Source organism: Anomalospiza imberbis, chromosome 20 (assembly GCF_031753505.1).
Source record: "Anomalospiza imberbis isolate Cuckoo-Finch-1a 21T00152 chromosome 20, ASM3175350v1, whole genome shotgun sequence".
NCBI classification, from domain to species: Eukaryota; Metazoa; Chordata; class Aves; order Passeriformes; family Viduidae; genus Anomalospiza; species Anomalospiza imberbis.
The window spans coordinates 4389045-4405022 of record NC_089700.1 but is presented as its reverse complement, the minus strand read 5'-3'; the positions used below and the strand labels follow the sequence as shown (position 1 = coordinate 4405022).

General features: G+C 43.9%; 1 protein-coding gene across 1 annotated transcript in view; it reads right to left on the bottom strand.

The window, feature by feature from the left end:
• The window catches only part of COL26A1 (collagen type XXVI alpha 1 chain), a 168535-nt gene that overhangs the window by 117989 nt on the left and 34568 nt on the right, over positions 1 to 15978 (bottom strand). The window contains exon 3 of the mRNA XM_068210229.1: positions 15589 to 15686. Coding sequence (XP_068066330.1) covers positions 15589 to 15686 — 98 coding nt within the window. The remainder of the gene's footprint in view (positions 1 to 15588; positions 15687 to 15978) is intronic.

Here is a 15978-nt window from a genome sequence, read left to right as displayed (position 1 = left end):
TCCTCCACCTCCAAAGCCTGCCTTTCATTGCAGCTACCTGGAGGTTTAGATTACACCAGGTGCTAAGCCAACCATTCCCATCTCATGGGGAAATTCAGCCCAGGCCAAGCCTGGGGAGCTGCATTTTGACACAAGTCAGAGTAGCCAGGTCCTGTCAGCAGGGGAACCCTTCCCATGCAGCTGTGGAGTTCTGCCCAAGTTGCTGGTGGTGGGCAGGACGCTGATTTGCACATGCTGCTCACTGATGTGCACGTGCTGTTCCCCAGCACCTGTGACAGCCACCCCTCCTCTGAGCCTGCAGGACTCGAGTCCCCAGGTGTGAGACTGCCCATCAGCTGTGCCCACCATTCCCTTCAGGGCTGCAGCAGTGACTCCAGACAGAAATCCGCCCCACACAACCACAGGGATGAGGCTGCTGTAAATGGGGTCCACCTTCCCCTGAAATGTAAGGCCCATGCAGCCTCCCTGGGATGTTGCCGAGACTCCAGATTCTGCGTATTTGGAAAATCAGGCACCTGGGCACTACAGTAGAGTTCTCTTTCCCCTACTAACCCATAAAACAAAGCTACCCAAAATAGAAAGCCAAAATTTTGGAAAGGTTGCTGTACATCACCCCTTATGTGACCTTGCCTGAGTCATGACTGGACCCAAGAGTCTTCTTCTCCAGCTCTGGACTCTGAGTAGATGGCTACACAGCTTCCCTTGAGACCCAGCGAGGCAGAAATAGGAAATGAAATGGAGAACAGGGAGGAAATTCCATCTCCCAACACAAAAAAATTAAGAGGCAGTCACAGAATTCTCCTGGTAAGAGGTAAAGAAATACGTATGCAAGAGCGAAGGCTAGAGACACAGAAATATCTTGTTAAATTTTTACAGTTTAACCACTGAACAAGCTACTTTCTCTCCATAATTTATACCTGAATTGTGTGTCTAGACATGACATCATTTTAAGGTATGCCTTGTGTTCTGTGGTAAGTTTACAATAACCAGAACTTATAATTGCTGTGGTTCAGGTCAGCAAAGGCGGAAAAAATATTCCAAGCCCCTTCTAAGCAGCTGTTCTTGGTAATGGCTTTAGTCTGTTGTTTTCTGTCAAGGAGACAAGGCCTAGCAAATGCTAAAAGCCAACACTGAACCAACTCCCCTTCCTACAACTGACGAATACCACAGATAATCTTCCATCCTCAGTCAGCTTTATTTGGTATGGTTCATATTAAAAGAGTGAGGGATAGCCAGATAAGCGAGGGCAATAAAAACATCTACTGTGCCTGTGGAGATTGATGGCTACAGGCACCCAGATCCTGCTATTTGCCCATTATCCAAATGTTCTGTGGGGCTCAGGTGGGATCACAACAAATCCCAGCATATTCTCACTACTGAGGCAGAAATCCCAAGGCTATGAAATCTGGAACCCCAGTGTGGTTAACGTGCACCAGCCTCTCTTACTGGAGGAATGAACCCTGCTGTGATAAGGGCTGCTGGCCAAGTGACTTTAATCACATGAGGAGTTGCAATCACTGCCCTGGAGAACATGGCCTGAAGCATCCTATTGCATCAATTAAGTGGAATTTAGTCATTGGAATGAGGGAGAAGGCTGTGCAATCTGAACACTTATTGATGTTTGGGGGCTTTGGGGTTGGTCTGTTTGCACAGGCAAGCTGGATACCTCAGGAGCTGGAGCTGGGAGCAGAGCACTCAGGAAGATGCTTCAGGGCACATCAAAACTGTCTATGGCAGCAAACCCAGAGAAGCACCCATGCTGTTCTCTCTACAGCTCCTGAAAGGTGGCTGTAGTCAGGTGGGGTTGGTCTCTTTCATCAGGCAGCACTGACAGAACCAGAGGACACAGTCTCAAGCTGTGCCAGGGAAATATAGGTTGGATATTAAAAGAAGTTTTTCATGGAAAGAGTGATAAAGTTCTGGAATGGCCTGCCCAGGGAGGTGGTGGAGTCACCATCCCTGAGTGTGTTCAAAAAAACACTGGATGTGCCATGGTTTAGTTGAGGTGTTGGGGCTGGGTTGGACTCGGTGATCTTGAAGGTCTCTTCCAACCCAGTCAATTCTGTGAATTCTGTGAATCCAAAGCAACTCCAACGTCCCAAAGAGAAACCTGGATGTGCAGGTGCATTGGATGGAACTCGGCCCAGAGCTTGCATGTCAAAAGGCACAGGTATGTCACACACAGGGAAATTGTTTTCAAAAACAATCCCTGTTGGAAGGGACCTACAACAATCACCTGGTCCAAGTGCTAACTGGCTTTTTTGACAGTAGCATTAACGTTGCTGAGAAGGAAATACACATGAAGGTTGCACACACTGCTCCTTCCTGTTATATCAGAGGGCAGACAAACAGCGGCCAAAATAAGGTCAAAGACAACAGGCAGAAGCCCTAAGTATTACTGACAGTGAAGTAAGCAAACTGCTAAGTCAAAAGGTAACATCACAACTATTGCTGATATCTAGAAGGCAAGAAAGGCTCTTCAAAGTCCAGCTTCCTGCAACAGCCTGGAAAGATTCAGAAGACAGAGGATATGACAACCACTGTCCCTTTTTGTCCATGTCCCACAAGTTATCCAATCCAGACCACACAAGTGCTCACAAGAATGTGAGTGGTAGAATCAACATATTGATGTGTTTTGAAATAAAATCACTTCCCTTTTCTATACAGGTGCCACAGAGTTTTGTTATATAAACATCAGTGGTCCAACTGTCCTCTGTCATCTGTAGTAATCAGAAAAATCTTGATGATTGTTTCTTAGCTCTTCCAACACCCTCTCAGAAACTGGGAACCATTTCAGCTAACAGCAAATGGGAGAGACCCCATACTACTGCACCAGCAGAGGCTGATTATTGCACCCAAACTGAAGTTAGCTTCTATTCAGCTGGTTAATGCAGACCCAGACCTAGCTCAACCCTGCCTGCTCCAATCCACATGGATGGGACATCAAGCTGCACAGGGATTTGTGCCAGAACAAGGGATTTAACACACGTTTCAAATCAGCTGCACACCTGGACCAGCAAATCTGGCTCACTGTTGTAGTGCAGCATTTGTGCAGAGCTACAGGATGATTCCCAGGGAGCTGTTCAGGGCCATGGGGAGAGCTGGGGAGCAAAGGAAAACAATGACAGATGCTGGCAAGGACTGCCCCAACATGACTGGTGCCCAGGAGCAGTGGTGAAAAGGAGAAGTGCCAGCTGCTGTTCAGTGCCAAAGCAAAAGCAGCCCTGAGAACACCATTTCTCAATGGATCCCCTGGGAGGAAGCACATTCCTGCCCAAATGGTGCAGCTGACCCACTACATCCTCTGTCCCAACCTGGGTGTACATTAGGGCCTACAGCTGGCTCATAATGAAAGTCTGAAGTCATCAGAGCTGTTCTGGCTTCAGTCCTTGTTAAAGATGTTGAACATCAGCCCAGGTTTGGTCAAAAGGTTACACAGGTTTTCAAATTGTTCCAGCTTGCAGTGACCAAGGGTTGATTTAGGTTTTGCTGTCACAGCATATTCACATTTACTGTTCTACAAGCTGCCATAAAAAGCCAGGTGAAGATCAGAGTTTCTGCTGATTTGAGATATAAATAAGGTACAAAACAATGTGGATAGGAAAAAAGATGCCCATTTACTCTGCAATCATCCAATTTCAAGAAGAAAGGACTGATAAATAATCAGCTTTTGATCTACTTCAGGAAAACCATCCTCTCTTATTCCTGACCACTTCAAATGTGTTTGAGGCATGGAATTTACTTTTGCTGTCTCTTCTGCATCATTCAGCAAAGACCAAAGCTTGGCAGATGAACCTGTAGCAGAACACAGATTCCAGGGTGAAGATTTATATTCTAGTGTGTACAACATTCACATTTGTTCAGGTATAGGAGTGTCAAAGGACTCAGAAAAAAAAAAAGTGCCCACTAGGCATTAATGGAGCCATGTAAATGCTCATTCACTTTCCCCATGAAGGGTGTGAGGGGTCTGGTTACACTGCTCTGTAAGGAGCTTACAGTTTTATGGTTGGTATCCCAACTACCACTGCTGGTTCCAGTTCCCTAAAATAAGGGCAGAATGCAAAGCAAGAATGACCCCTTTGTACAGACACATCACACTGTGGGTGAAGGAGCTCTTTGCAAGGAGCATGGACTGTTTTCCTGGGTAGCTAATAAAGAGCTGTGCCTTGCTGTGAGTGCTAATATTGAGACAAAAGCAAGAATCTTCAAGTTTAGGTTAAACATAAACCAATACCCATCCTCTGCATCCCACCCAGACAGACCAGATGCAACAGAAATAACTGCTTATTTATGTTCCCACAAGGACCAGAGAGTACACAGCACAAGGACAGTGCTCAAGGCATCTCTGGCAGATCACACTGCGAGATGTGTTTAGCAGATCACACAACTGGAGAATGCTTGAAAAGACACTGTTTGCTTAATCACTTGAGGCTAAGCTAGAAAAGATCAAACAAGCCAAGTTTAGGAGTAGCTTGCTCCCCTCCTTGAATGGGCTGTAACTTTTTACAGTGCAGATCCCTGCAGCAACACAGCAGAGTCATCCCTACACAAGTACTCTAAGCCACATGGGTTTAACAAGTCTCCACACCAGTAAAGAGAAAACCAGAACCTTTGTTACTTAGCACAGGCCTCTGCCACTGAGGCTAAAACACTGGCTGACAACAGCAACAGGTTTGTATCTCCATCCAAATTGGCCGCTGAAGAACTAATTAACCAAGATATTCCACAGTTTCTGTTGGTGTCTCAGGGGTACCACAGCACTTTCTACAGCTCATGCTGCAGGAAACTCACTTTCCAGAGCAAGACCTGACACCTTCAACAGAAAGCTCTAGTGCTTGATCTGGGGAGACACATTTGACAGTCACTGGCAAGCAGGACATAGTCTAATTAAAGCCCATCTGCCATGGGTGTCCCTCAAGGTTTTTAGAATGAAGGACCACCTAGCAATGAACACAGGCCCTGCACTTCCCACAGTGGATACATGCCAAAACTTCTTTAGCATTACTGCTACAAAAGTCATTATGTGCACACAAATGAAACATCAAACCGAATCCTGACTTGGTCTGCCTTCTCCTCTTTTAGGCTCGAGTGTATTTCATTTACAGGAAAAGAAGAAAAAAATGCAGTTTTTTCATTTCTTATCTCCACAAGCAGGTGAAGGCTAGAACATCTTCTAGCCTCATATTTCTTTAATGATTCTGACTTTATTAGAATTGCTGCCCCAATTAATTTCTGCCACTGCTTCTCTGTTACCTTAATGCCCTTCTCTTGGATCTGCCTGCAGGGGAGGCATCAGCCATACCTGGCACTGCATGGCTAAAGGAGCAGCAATAAAAGGTCCAAGCATTATTAGCCTTTGAGTCCTCGTTTGATGGGATTAGCAACCAGAAAACCGCAAATGCTGCAAGAATTTTCCTGTCAAGAACGAACACATGTGAGATGTGGTTGCATCTGTAGCATGACCCTGCTGTTGCCTCTCTTTTATGCTGCACCCATTGCTGTGCATCTTGAAACATCTGTGCCTTCCCAGTGACTGATTACCCAGAGACACGCAACAGAGCTCGGTATCTGTGCGAGGCCGGGGACTGAACCCTGAGTTTATTACAGAACAGAGCTGGAGGGAGCTGCTTGCCAGAGATCCAAACTCTAGCCAACAAGTCCCTCCAGGCTCACTTGGAAAGGTCTTGTAACCTCACTGCTGTATGCCTGCTGGGCTCAAAATGAAATGCAAACTTGCATGTTACTTGTGGATTTGGATGCACTATCTAAGGAGACACAAATCAGGAGCCCGAACAAGAAGCATATGTTACGAGTCCAGAATAAAGTTCATCAGTCCTTAATGAACTTCATGATAGGGGATTTGCACAGAGCCATTGCTCTGGTGTATTTCTTGCTTTGATGGTTGAGGGACCTAATACAACTTGGTTAAAAGGTGATGTTTCACTTGCATTTTGGTGAAGACTTTTATTAAATGTTGTTTGAAATCTGATGGCACATAAAAGCAAAGCTCATTTCTCCAGTAAGTTTTTCCCAGCCTTCATTTAGTTAGGAATGGTAAAGTTGCTAAAGAACCATCCAACAAGATTTCTCAACAAGATTGCAGTGACCATCAAGCTATCTTGCAGTGATACATTCATAGGAAATATTTAATCAGTTCCTAACTTTCTGTAATCATGAGCATGTCATCATTAGAATGAGTCTATTCAACTAATTCTTGTCCAGTTTCTGAAAACAATGAGTTAGCCTAAATGACCAGCAGTCATGGTATATTTAGAACAGTTTGTTTGTGCTGATGCTATTTTCAGCTGTGTATAACACACACCTACTGACTCCTCCAAAGTTAAGCAGTCTAATTATTTAACTGTACAACATAATCACACAGCATCTACCATGAAAGGCACATTCCTTTCTGAGTCACTTTCCTTCACAGATGCAACACATCCCTTTACAGTATTTAAGGTCCCGGGGCTCAGATGTGCAGCACAATTAAGACTGGCTTACACATGAGTTTAGCAGTTAAAAGGCTGAAGTTCCAGTCAATGCTGAAACCTGACCTCTCTGAGAACCACCAACACAAACACATGCAGGTACCACAGTCCATGAAAGTTTTACTTGTTGTGTGTCAAGCAGTGCCATGGATTATTTAGTAGTAAATGTTACACCTGGTCAGGGTATCTGTAGCATCAAACTCCAACATGGCATTTCTTCTCCTGACTTTAGAGCAACACTTGATTCTGACATCTTCCACACTCTCCATTCCCACCCCTGGGATCCCACTACCTTCAGAATCTCTTATTTAAGTCTGTGCATTTAATTATCCCTGCCTCTGTGGCTGTCCTTGATTGAATCTCACTTCTTGCCCAACTCTACCATTCAATCAAGATTTAACAGCATTTTAATCCTAGGCTACCACATATTCCCAGTACTGCCCAGCCTCCAACACACACAGAGGGCTCTCCATTCCTTACACTAACTTGGAAATGGAATAACAAGCCATGCTGAGCTGAGCACAGTCCTTGGTACAACTCCATTTGCCACCTCTGCCCAAACAGGCACAGTCTGAACCCTCACTAATGACAGCACAGAGGATTTTGTTAGTGAGCTGTGTGTTTTGCAGTTGCATATTTCTGTAGCTTCCCAAATGGAGCTGTACTAACTTTGCTGCCTTTGTCCTTCAAAGGGGCTCACATAGAGAAGACAACATTGAAGTGCATGGAATGTGCTTTTGCCTAGCACTTCATGTTAAATTGAAATTAAACGCCACCAGAAATTATAATTTGGAGGAACACTTTTGGTTCCCCATTTGATAACAAGGAATGGAGTAAGAATAAAGTCTAGGATTCAGCAACATGGGAATTCAATGCTTACCTCTTGCTTTCAGCTTGAAGTCTACAAAACATGAAACCAACCTCAAATTTCTCTGGAAAATCCATCTTTGTTCCTATTCCTGGGCTTGAAAATCCCAATTCTACCTGGATCCCAATTCCTTGCAATCCTATTTCCACATGGCGAAGTGTCCCAGGGTTGTTGTAATGGGGATTTTGGTATCTAGTAAATCTCTTCTTCCTGAAGAAAGTTTGTGTGGATGAGGCTTACCCTGCTCACATCCTGCCCTTGTATAAACTCTTCTTGTGTTGATGTTTTTGAGCAGACCACAACTGGAATTAGTTACCACAGAAAGCACAAGGATTATTGTACCAATCACATTAACTTGTTTAATGAAAAACCTACATAAGGAAAGGGGGAGAGACAAGAACATACTTTACACTACACAAGTCCCTAAGACATAAATAGGAATGTGTCCATCTGCTTCACTCCCAAATCTTGGCTCCTGTTCAGCTTACTACCAACTGCACCACCCCATGTACTCTGTGGCCTCCTCCAACCTCTCCCCTTCGTCTCACACCCCCTCAGACACATCCTGCCACTCACACATGCAAAAAGCTTGCACTGTCAGCAGCTTGGCTTAAACTTATTTTAAAAAGGTACTTTTTTGCCAGAGTACCTTGGCCTGTCCATCTGCTCTCTGTGGAAAGCTGGTGATGAAGTCTCCCATCTTCAGGACCCTCCTTTATTCTCATGTCTTTAAATCTCAGGAGTACAAGATATTTTTTTCCATCACTCACACAAAGTGACAACTCATTATTTGATCAGTTCTGCACAGGTCTCTTAGAACTTGTGTAGTGTAAAGTATGTTCTTGTCTCTCCCCCAGTATTTGACAAGACAGAAATAAGAGATGGCAGCAGAATTCTGAACACAGAGTCACACCTAAGTGAAAGTCCTGAAACCTGGAACTTTGTCCTTCGTCTTTCCCTTATCCTCCCCAACATTCACATCTGCTCAAGTCTCCCCTGCTTCTAGAGTCAGATATCAAAGATAAATAAAAGTAAATAAATTACTGCACCAAAAAGAAATGGCACTCTGCAAATCAGGCCACTCAAGTATTCTTCTGCAAGAAATTCACTAAGTTCTTCCTCAAGGAGCCATCCCATTCAGCACTGTTTGACAGCAACATTAAATCCACACATTTCATAACTAAGCCCTTGAAAAGTGATGGGGAGGGAGCTGAAATTTCGTAAGTGCTCAAAAATTAAACACAAACCAGCTGGTTAAGTGGGTAATAGCCTTGCAAAGTGACTGAAAGAAAGAGACTCCTCATTGCCATCCCTTCCAACTGTGGAATTTCATATCAAAGGCCTAAACCTCATTTCCTATTCCTGATTAAAAAAAAAAAAATCAGTGCAGCAGCCAGGATATTTGGAAACAGCATCAGCAGGTGGGTTTAATTCTTCTTCCATTGTTATCTCTAATTCACTTGAAAAACATCAAACTGATCAGTGGCCACCAATTAGAAACTATTCCTCTCATTTAGCTCTTCCCTATGCAAATGGGAGTGTACACTCCAAAAAGTACTAACTTCTGGTATAAACACAGCTCCACCCTTTCCCCACCACCTCCAAGGGAATGGCTGTGGAAAAGAGACAGGGTGGAGTTTTTTGGGAGAATGTTTTTCCTGACTACATTTGCAGGATTCGCAGCCTAACATGTCACATGTCCCTTTTTCCAGAGGACACTACACTGTCAGCAACTCCCAAAGGCTCTAACAATGAGAGACTCACAGAGGGGAAAAAAAACAACTCCCTTCTAACAGCCTCAAGCAAATAAAATTTCATCATTGTAAGGATGAATGGGAAACAAGTGATTATTTGGGGGAAAACAAGAGCTCTGAAGGACCAGCTACATGAGAAAGTAGCTTGTTAAAAGCTCAGGGTTGAAGGAGGCAGTAAGGATTATGAAAGAAAATGTCAAGAGGTTGGATGGGCTCTTCAGAACCCACACCTCCCAGTTTCTATTCTAAAGTAATTCAGGAGCTCCCTTGGGTGCAAAACTTTCAATACCTAACTAATCTACCAGTAGAGATGTCTGTGAGCTTATACAAGTCTAAAACAAGCACAGAATGGTTTGGGTAGGAAGGGACCTTAAAGTTCATCTCATTCCACCCCTGCCATGGGCAGGGACACCCTCCACCAGCCAAGGTTGCTCCAAGCCCTGTCCAGCCCTACCCAGGGGACGATTATGCTCACTCCTGATTAGAAATAAAGCAAATTCATAGGAAAGTCATTCACTATGAACAGGTGGGTCCTTCACTTGTGAATTAAGACATACATAGTAAAAAACATCCCATGTGTTTGGGAAAGCCAATAGCTTAGGAAAATACAAAAGATTCTCTACATACCACAGTAATTTGATGAGAGCTAAAAAATTTGGGACAGTGTAATGGTACAGAATACAGCTTTCCCACTCATGTTAAGATAACATCTGCAGATATTTAGCACTTCAGATATTTCGACATTAGGTGCTCCATAAAATTCTCCCTGTTCAGATTAGAAATGTCCAAAAAAATGAAACTACTCAGATGCTGGAATGCAGTGTCAAAATATTTGGAAATCTAACAGGGATTTTTTTTTTTAATCTACGTATTGAAAAGGAAGATGAACATTTAGAAATTGTTCAAGTAGTCACAGAGTGCTGATGCCAGAAAGTGCTCTCAGCAGGCTGTAGATATTCCAAGAGTGACCACACGCTCCAGGAACTCCTCAGAAAATTTATCCATTTGATCAGGGGTGACACACGTTCTGCCTGAAGCCAGATGTTGCTGAGTGGACAGCATGGTGATGGGAGCAGACAGCAAGTGGGTGACACATTGTAGGGTGGTTTGGGCAACTTCTGGTGGCTCTTGTATTGAAGAGGCCACCAGAAGCACAAGCAGGAGGTGGGACACTGGAGCAGCAGGAGGTGTATCCTATGGAAGAAAATAGTGGGGTAGGTACTGTCCAACACCTGGGACCTACATTACAAACATCAGTGCTCAGGAAGCCACTTCCATGTGTCAGCAATTTCATCACAGTGATTCACATGTTTTGATATTTTTTCATAAAATACTTTTGAAGGTAGATTTACAGAGATAGTTACCACATTTTGCCTCCTACTTAAAAAACTATAATTAATTCACATTCCACTTAACAGTCTATAACATGTATTCACATAATTCACTTACTGTATCTAACAAACAAACTTTGGCATGAAAATATATTTTCAGAAAAATTTGCTGTGTGGAATCAAATGTTGTACTTGGTTTCAAAGGTCTCAAATGAGAGCTAAGCCACATTTCTCTAAAGGAATTACTGAACCAGTCTCTAGTAGAGAACTACATCCCTGTTAGATCCAAACTTGAAGGGAAGGAACCTCAGTCTGCCATGTCTGCAGCACAGAACTGCCCAGCCAGTCAGAGGGCACTGAGAAAACCACCCTGGGGAGAATTTCACTGTTCACGTGGAAGCTTTTGTTTTATGACGGGAGCTGGACTCAGTTGCAGTGGGCAAACATCACTGAACCAGGATTCAGCAGGAACAGGAACAGGCACTGCAGTGGCTCTGACTCCCACTGCTTTCTCTTACACTTCCTCAGTTTCTAAGGGAAGATTTAAAAGGTCAATGGCAGCAGAAGGCTCTGCTGAGGAAGGAACTGAGGGACTTGAGAAAAGGAGAACACACAAGCTCAACTCCTGGAGAGAATTGCTGTGATACTACAGGAAATGTTACTTCATAATCTCTGAGTTGTATTTTCACATCATGGACAGTTCTGTCTTTTAATGGTTCATGGGTAAGAAGGACAAGGCTTGGAGAAGTGAGGTCCCATTAACACCACTTTGAATTCCCTTCCCTTCAGAGCATTTCAATGGGCTTTCAAACTTTCAGGTCTCTTGTTTTGATGCCCTTTCTTACAGTCTCATCAAATTTTGTCTCATAATTGCATTTGCTCATTTAAGATTTTCCTGGCAGTGTTGTTCTGCATCTCTCCTCCTGGGACCAAGAAATTTTGTAAACCAGCAGTAAAAATGCAAAGGGTTTTTCCACTCTATCATACCAAGATGAAAGTTCTCATTTTCTTATGCTGCTTTGAAAACTGCAAACACATGGGAATCTTAAGAGGTTTAAAAAAATATCAGGATGACAAGAAAAATGCAACCAATAGTTATTAGAAGTAGATCAGAATATTCCAAGAACTGAAATGAGGAGGGGGAGACATTAAAAAAAAAAAAAAGGAAGTTCTCCAATTAAGCCATTACTTGAACAAGGCTGTTCAAATTTCCTATCTTACTTGCATTCTTAGGAAAGAAAAAGTAAGCTTGGAATCACAATAGCATCACTTTATAGGTGCTGAGGTTCCTCTGAGAGCTGTTTCTTGCCCAAACAGCTAAGCTGTCTGCCATCAATCTGCTTCTGGGGTAAATAGGATACTGGCTACTGTCCCAAACTCAAGCAGTACAAACAAACAAGGAAGAAAGCTATGCTATATTTGTAAAGTAAAATAAGACCTCGCCTGGCTGGAGAGCTCCAGGGCAGTGCTGAGCCCCTGAACTTGCTGGGGACACTTCTCCTCTCCCAAGAGGCTGCACTTGCCTTTGAACTTTCAGCCATATAGGAAAAAAAGGCTGAGTTGAAATGTCAGCATCATCTTGGATTCAAATCAATCAGCTTGATGCATGATTGCAACGGCTAAACCACTTCACCCCTGCACTGCCCTCATCCATATGTTCTTTATATCAGCAGTCAGCAGACTGGGTGGCTCAGTGCATTCATTTCCTGTCCTGGGCTTGGGCTCCACTTTAAACAAAACAAAAACCCCCCTGAAACTGGAAAATAAAAGTTAGTATCTAGTGACAGTTATATTCACCAGACCGCTTTGCATCAAGTCTTTTTCTCCATCCAAGGAAGTTGCAAGAAACCCTTTGGGAAGGCCTGGTACAACTGGTGATTTTTGACTATCAACTCAATGAGCAGGTCACAGTTCTACAAAACCAGTGAAGGAACTGGAGATCTTTCAAATACTGACGTACCTTGGACTGAGTAGAAAGCAAGGAAAGGAAGGGGAGAAAGCCCCAGGCAGTGTCAGCTTGAATTAGGAAATTTACCTCAGTAAAGTAATGGCCCACTGAGAGCAAAATCTCCATCCACCTCTAGAGCTGGGCTTCCTCCAGACAATGCTGCTCTTTATCAGCTTCAATGCAGGATAGTTAGATTCCCAGGATAATTTAAATCCAAAATTGTGCAGCTTTCAGTGTTAATGTAGGTGCCTGTCAGCTGGTGACACTGAAGTGGTGACTGTCTCAAGCTAAACTTACCAGCTGAGGATGGATTTAATTGCATTTAACAGCTTGCTCTAGCAGAGGGGAGTTTTTCCACTGAAGGTGTGTTACAGCAAACCAGTCTCATCAGCAGTTTGTCATACTCTGGGGCTAGACACCCACACTGAGCTGCTGCTTTTTCAAAAGAAAAGCTGACCTGACATTTGGGAGATCACAACAAGTTATGGTATCAGAAATAGCTGCAGCCTCTGAATGGCTTCAAATTCTTTGACTTCTTTCCTTGGTTCACCCTCTCCCTGTCCTGTCTTCCCTCATAAAATGCTAAAAGAAATAAATTTTAAAAGAGCAAGGAAGGCTTGATGTAAGGACAGCTAGTAAAAATAATCTATCCTCCAGATATGCTACAGTGGTTCCCCCAAAGACACTGCTTCAGAACAGCACAAAAAAGGAGCAAATATTAACTCTGCTCACTGGGGGTTAAAGAAGGAATCAATAGATCTTATAGGCAGATTTATATCATCAGGATGCAAAGAGCACCATCAGCCATGCCCCGGCACACACAACTCCCAGAACTCTTCTGTGTGCTTCATCAATCCATGCTCTGCTGGCTTAATCCATCCCACTGAGGGAAACAAACCCTGACAGTTCCAAGACCCATTGGGAAAGGAAGAGTTTCTCTTCAGTCTCTGGAACCAGGAGATGTTGCATGGAAGCTCAGAGCCACTGAAGCTGCCAGTGGCTGCCAACGAATGGGAGGATTTGCAACACAGCAAGAAAGCAAGTCCAAAATAATGCAGGTCCAGGCTGCCTCCAGCCATACCTACCTCACATCAACTTCTAAAGCACCAGCTGCACATACAAGTGAAATGAAATATTGAGGAGGAATCTAACTACCAAAGAAAGATGAAAGCATTTTGAAGTACTGCCCTGCTAATTCACTGTGGCTTCATCACTTCACTGTTTTTGTTTTGCTTCAGTTTAGTTTTCTTTTTCCTTTTGTCTGCTGTTTCCAGGAAGAACTGACACAGATAAGCATCCCACCCTCTCAGAGGAACCAAACTTGCAGTAGAGGAGAGTACAGAAAGGAAAGAGCACAAAAGGCCTCATATTGGGTTGCCAAAAACCCTAAACCAGCCTATTTTTAGCCTTTTTTACTTTGATTTCCAAGTGACACTAACATTAAGAATTAACATAAGGAGTAAGTAAATATTTCCATTTTAAAATTGACAGCTTGAAGGGCCATGCAGACCAGTAGCACCAGTATTTACACTAAAAACTAAGTGGCCCAACCCTGCTGCACTGGAAAGGGGTCTTTTTTATTTTCCTCTTTCATTCAAGGATATGGGACTGTCAGTAGCACCAGATGTTTTAAGGAAAGGAAAAAAAAAAGGTAAAAAGAATCTCACACATGAAAGTAAGGGCTTACTACTGGCTTTCTTCTCACACTCCACAGACCATACCCAGGCCCAAAAGAACAGTTCCACCTTGAAAAGTAACTGTATAAAATTGTCACCTCGTTGCACAGACCTGCTCCCGCGAGATCGCTGCGGCTTTCTCAAACAAGCTCATGTTGGCTTTTTATTTCCACTGAACTGCTGAGACAGATCTGGCACTGCAGGGGGGAGCTGGAATCTCTCCTTTGCACCAGCAGCACCACTAAGCTGCAATAACTCACACCTGTCCAAACCTACAGGCACAAACAGGCTGCACACAGGTGCTCCTGAGGTCACCAGGCACATCCTCAGCTTTGCCACCATCCTCAGCTCCCCTTTCCTTGCAGGGACAGCTGAAAACTCAAGCTGCACAAAGCAGCTTCTCTCTCAAGGCTCACTTCTTTTAGCATTATGTTCAAATGTAAAGCTCTCTCCTGCAGACTGCAGCTTTGGGTAGTTTTGCCACTTTGTAAGAGTCTTCTGGAGCTTCTGGGAAGCTATTGTTTCCTCAGCAGCCTGGAGCCAGCTGCTGTCTGCAGCCATCACTCTTTGGGACTGTAATGAGACAACTTCCTAGTCAGAGATTTGCCTGAATTGTGTGATTGGTATTAAGATACCACAGCACAATGAAAATGAGCACAAACAGCAGACTCAGAGATGTTGGACACCCCCAATGACCCTTCAGCAGCCAGAGACAGGCTGTGTTGACCTGATGCAAATGAACAGAAAACTCCAGGCTCAGTTTCTCCCATTCATAAGCTGTGAATTCTCAAGTCAGGTTCAGCAGATGCCTTAATGCCTAAACCTGATACTCAGTGGAGAAGCAGAACTTGTTTCAAATCCCCAGAAGTGACAGTTAAAGTAGAAAATGTTGGGAAGGAAAATGTAAAACATGCCCTATTGTGATAAAAAAAGGAAAATACTTTTTTCCTTCTGCTCTGGAAAGAGCCCAGTGTTTTCCTCTGAGTGGAGAGAACTATTGTGCAACATGAATGTTACACCAGTAAGTCAAGGAGCAGGTAGAAAGGGGAACCAAAGGTATTGATTCAAAGCTCTCTGGGAGCACACATTATTTATGTCCAGATCTTACAGGCATAAAATATTCAGAGGCAGCTTCCAGGGACCAGCTTTTATTGGATACAGCAACTGATGGTGACAACAGGGACAGGGAGAAGATAACACATGAAAAGCCAAAAGCACATTTTCTGAATACAACAGGGATGCCAAGCATGAGCAAATCTCTGAACAGGTCATCCCTAATTCCCTTTTCTTTATTTCTTTCCCCCTCCCTGTTCAGGCCTGTTTGCAGGCATTCAGAATGATCTGTTTTCCAAGACCACCTTTCAGAGCTCGTGTGTGATGTTCAGATAACAATGGGGAAGGGAACAGGTGACTTGTTCCTGTGTTTAAGAGTTGTAGGGCATATTAAGGAACAAACCCCAGCTCAAGGCAGCTAGTCCATCCTTGCTGCTCCATAAGGACAGAGGCATTGCTGGATAACTCACCCTCCTCACAGTTGCTCCCTGTGAAGCCAGGACAGCACCTCCACTCCAGCGTGGTCACAGTTCTGTAGGACATTTTGTACGTGGGCCTGATGAGAGTCCTGTAACTAACACAAACAAGGAGTCAGCAGAATACAGTGACCTACTCCAACTGCTGCTGCTAATTCACAGCACATCTTCCCACCTGGATATATCCCAGAGCACCCAGCCAACCCCAGCTACAGAAAAAGGAGTCATACAATATATCAGCAAGGATTTATTAGAGTGTGGATGTGATTTAACAGCTTTTATTTTCCTCCTTAAGCCCTCATGCTCTACTGGCTCTTCCCCACACCTCTCCTCCTGCAGGTACCACCAGCAGCTTTGTGGAGATCTCACCACTGCAAAGCCCTG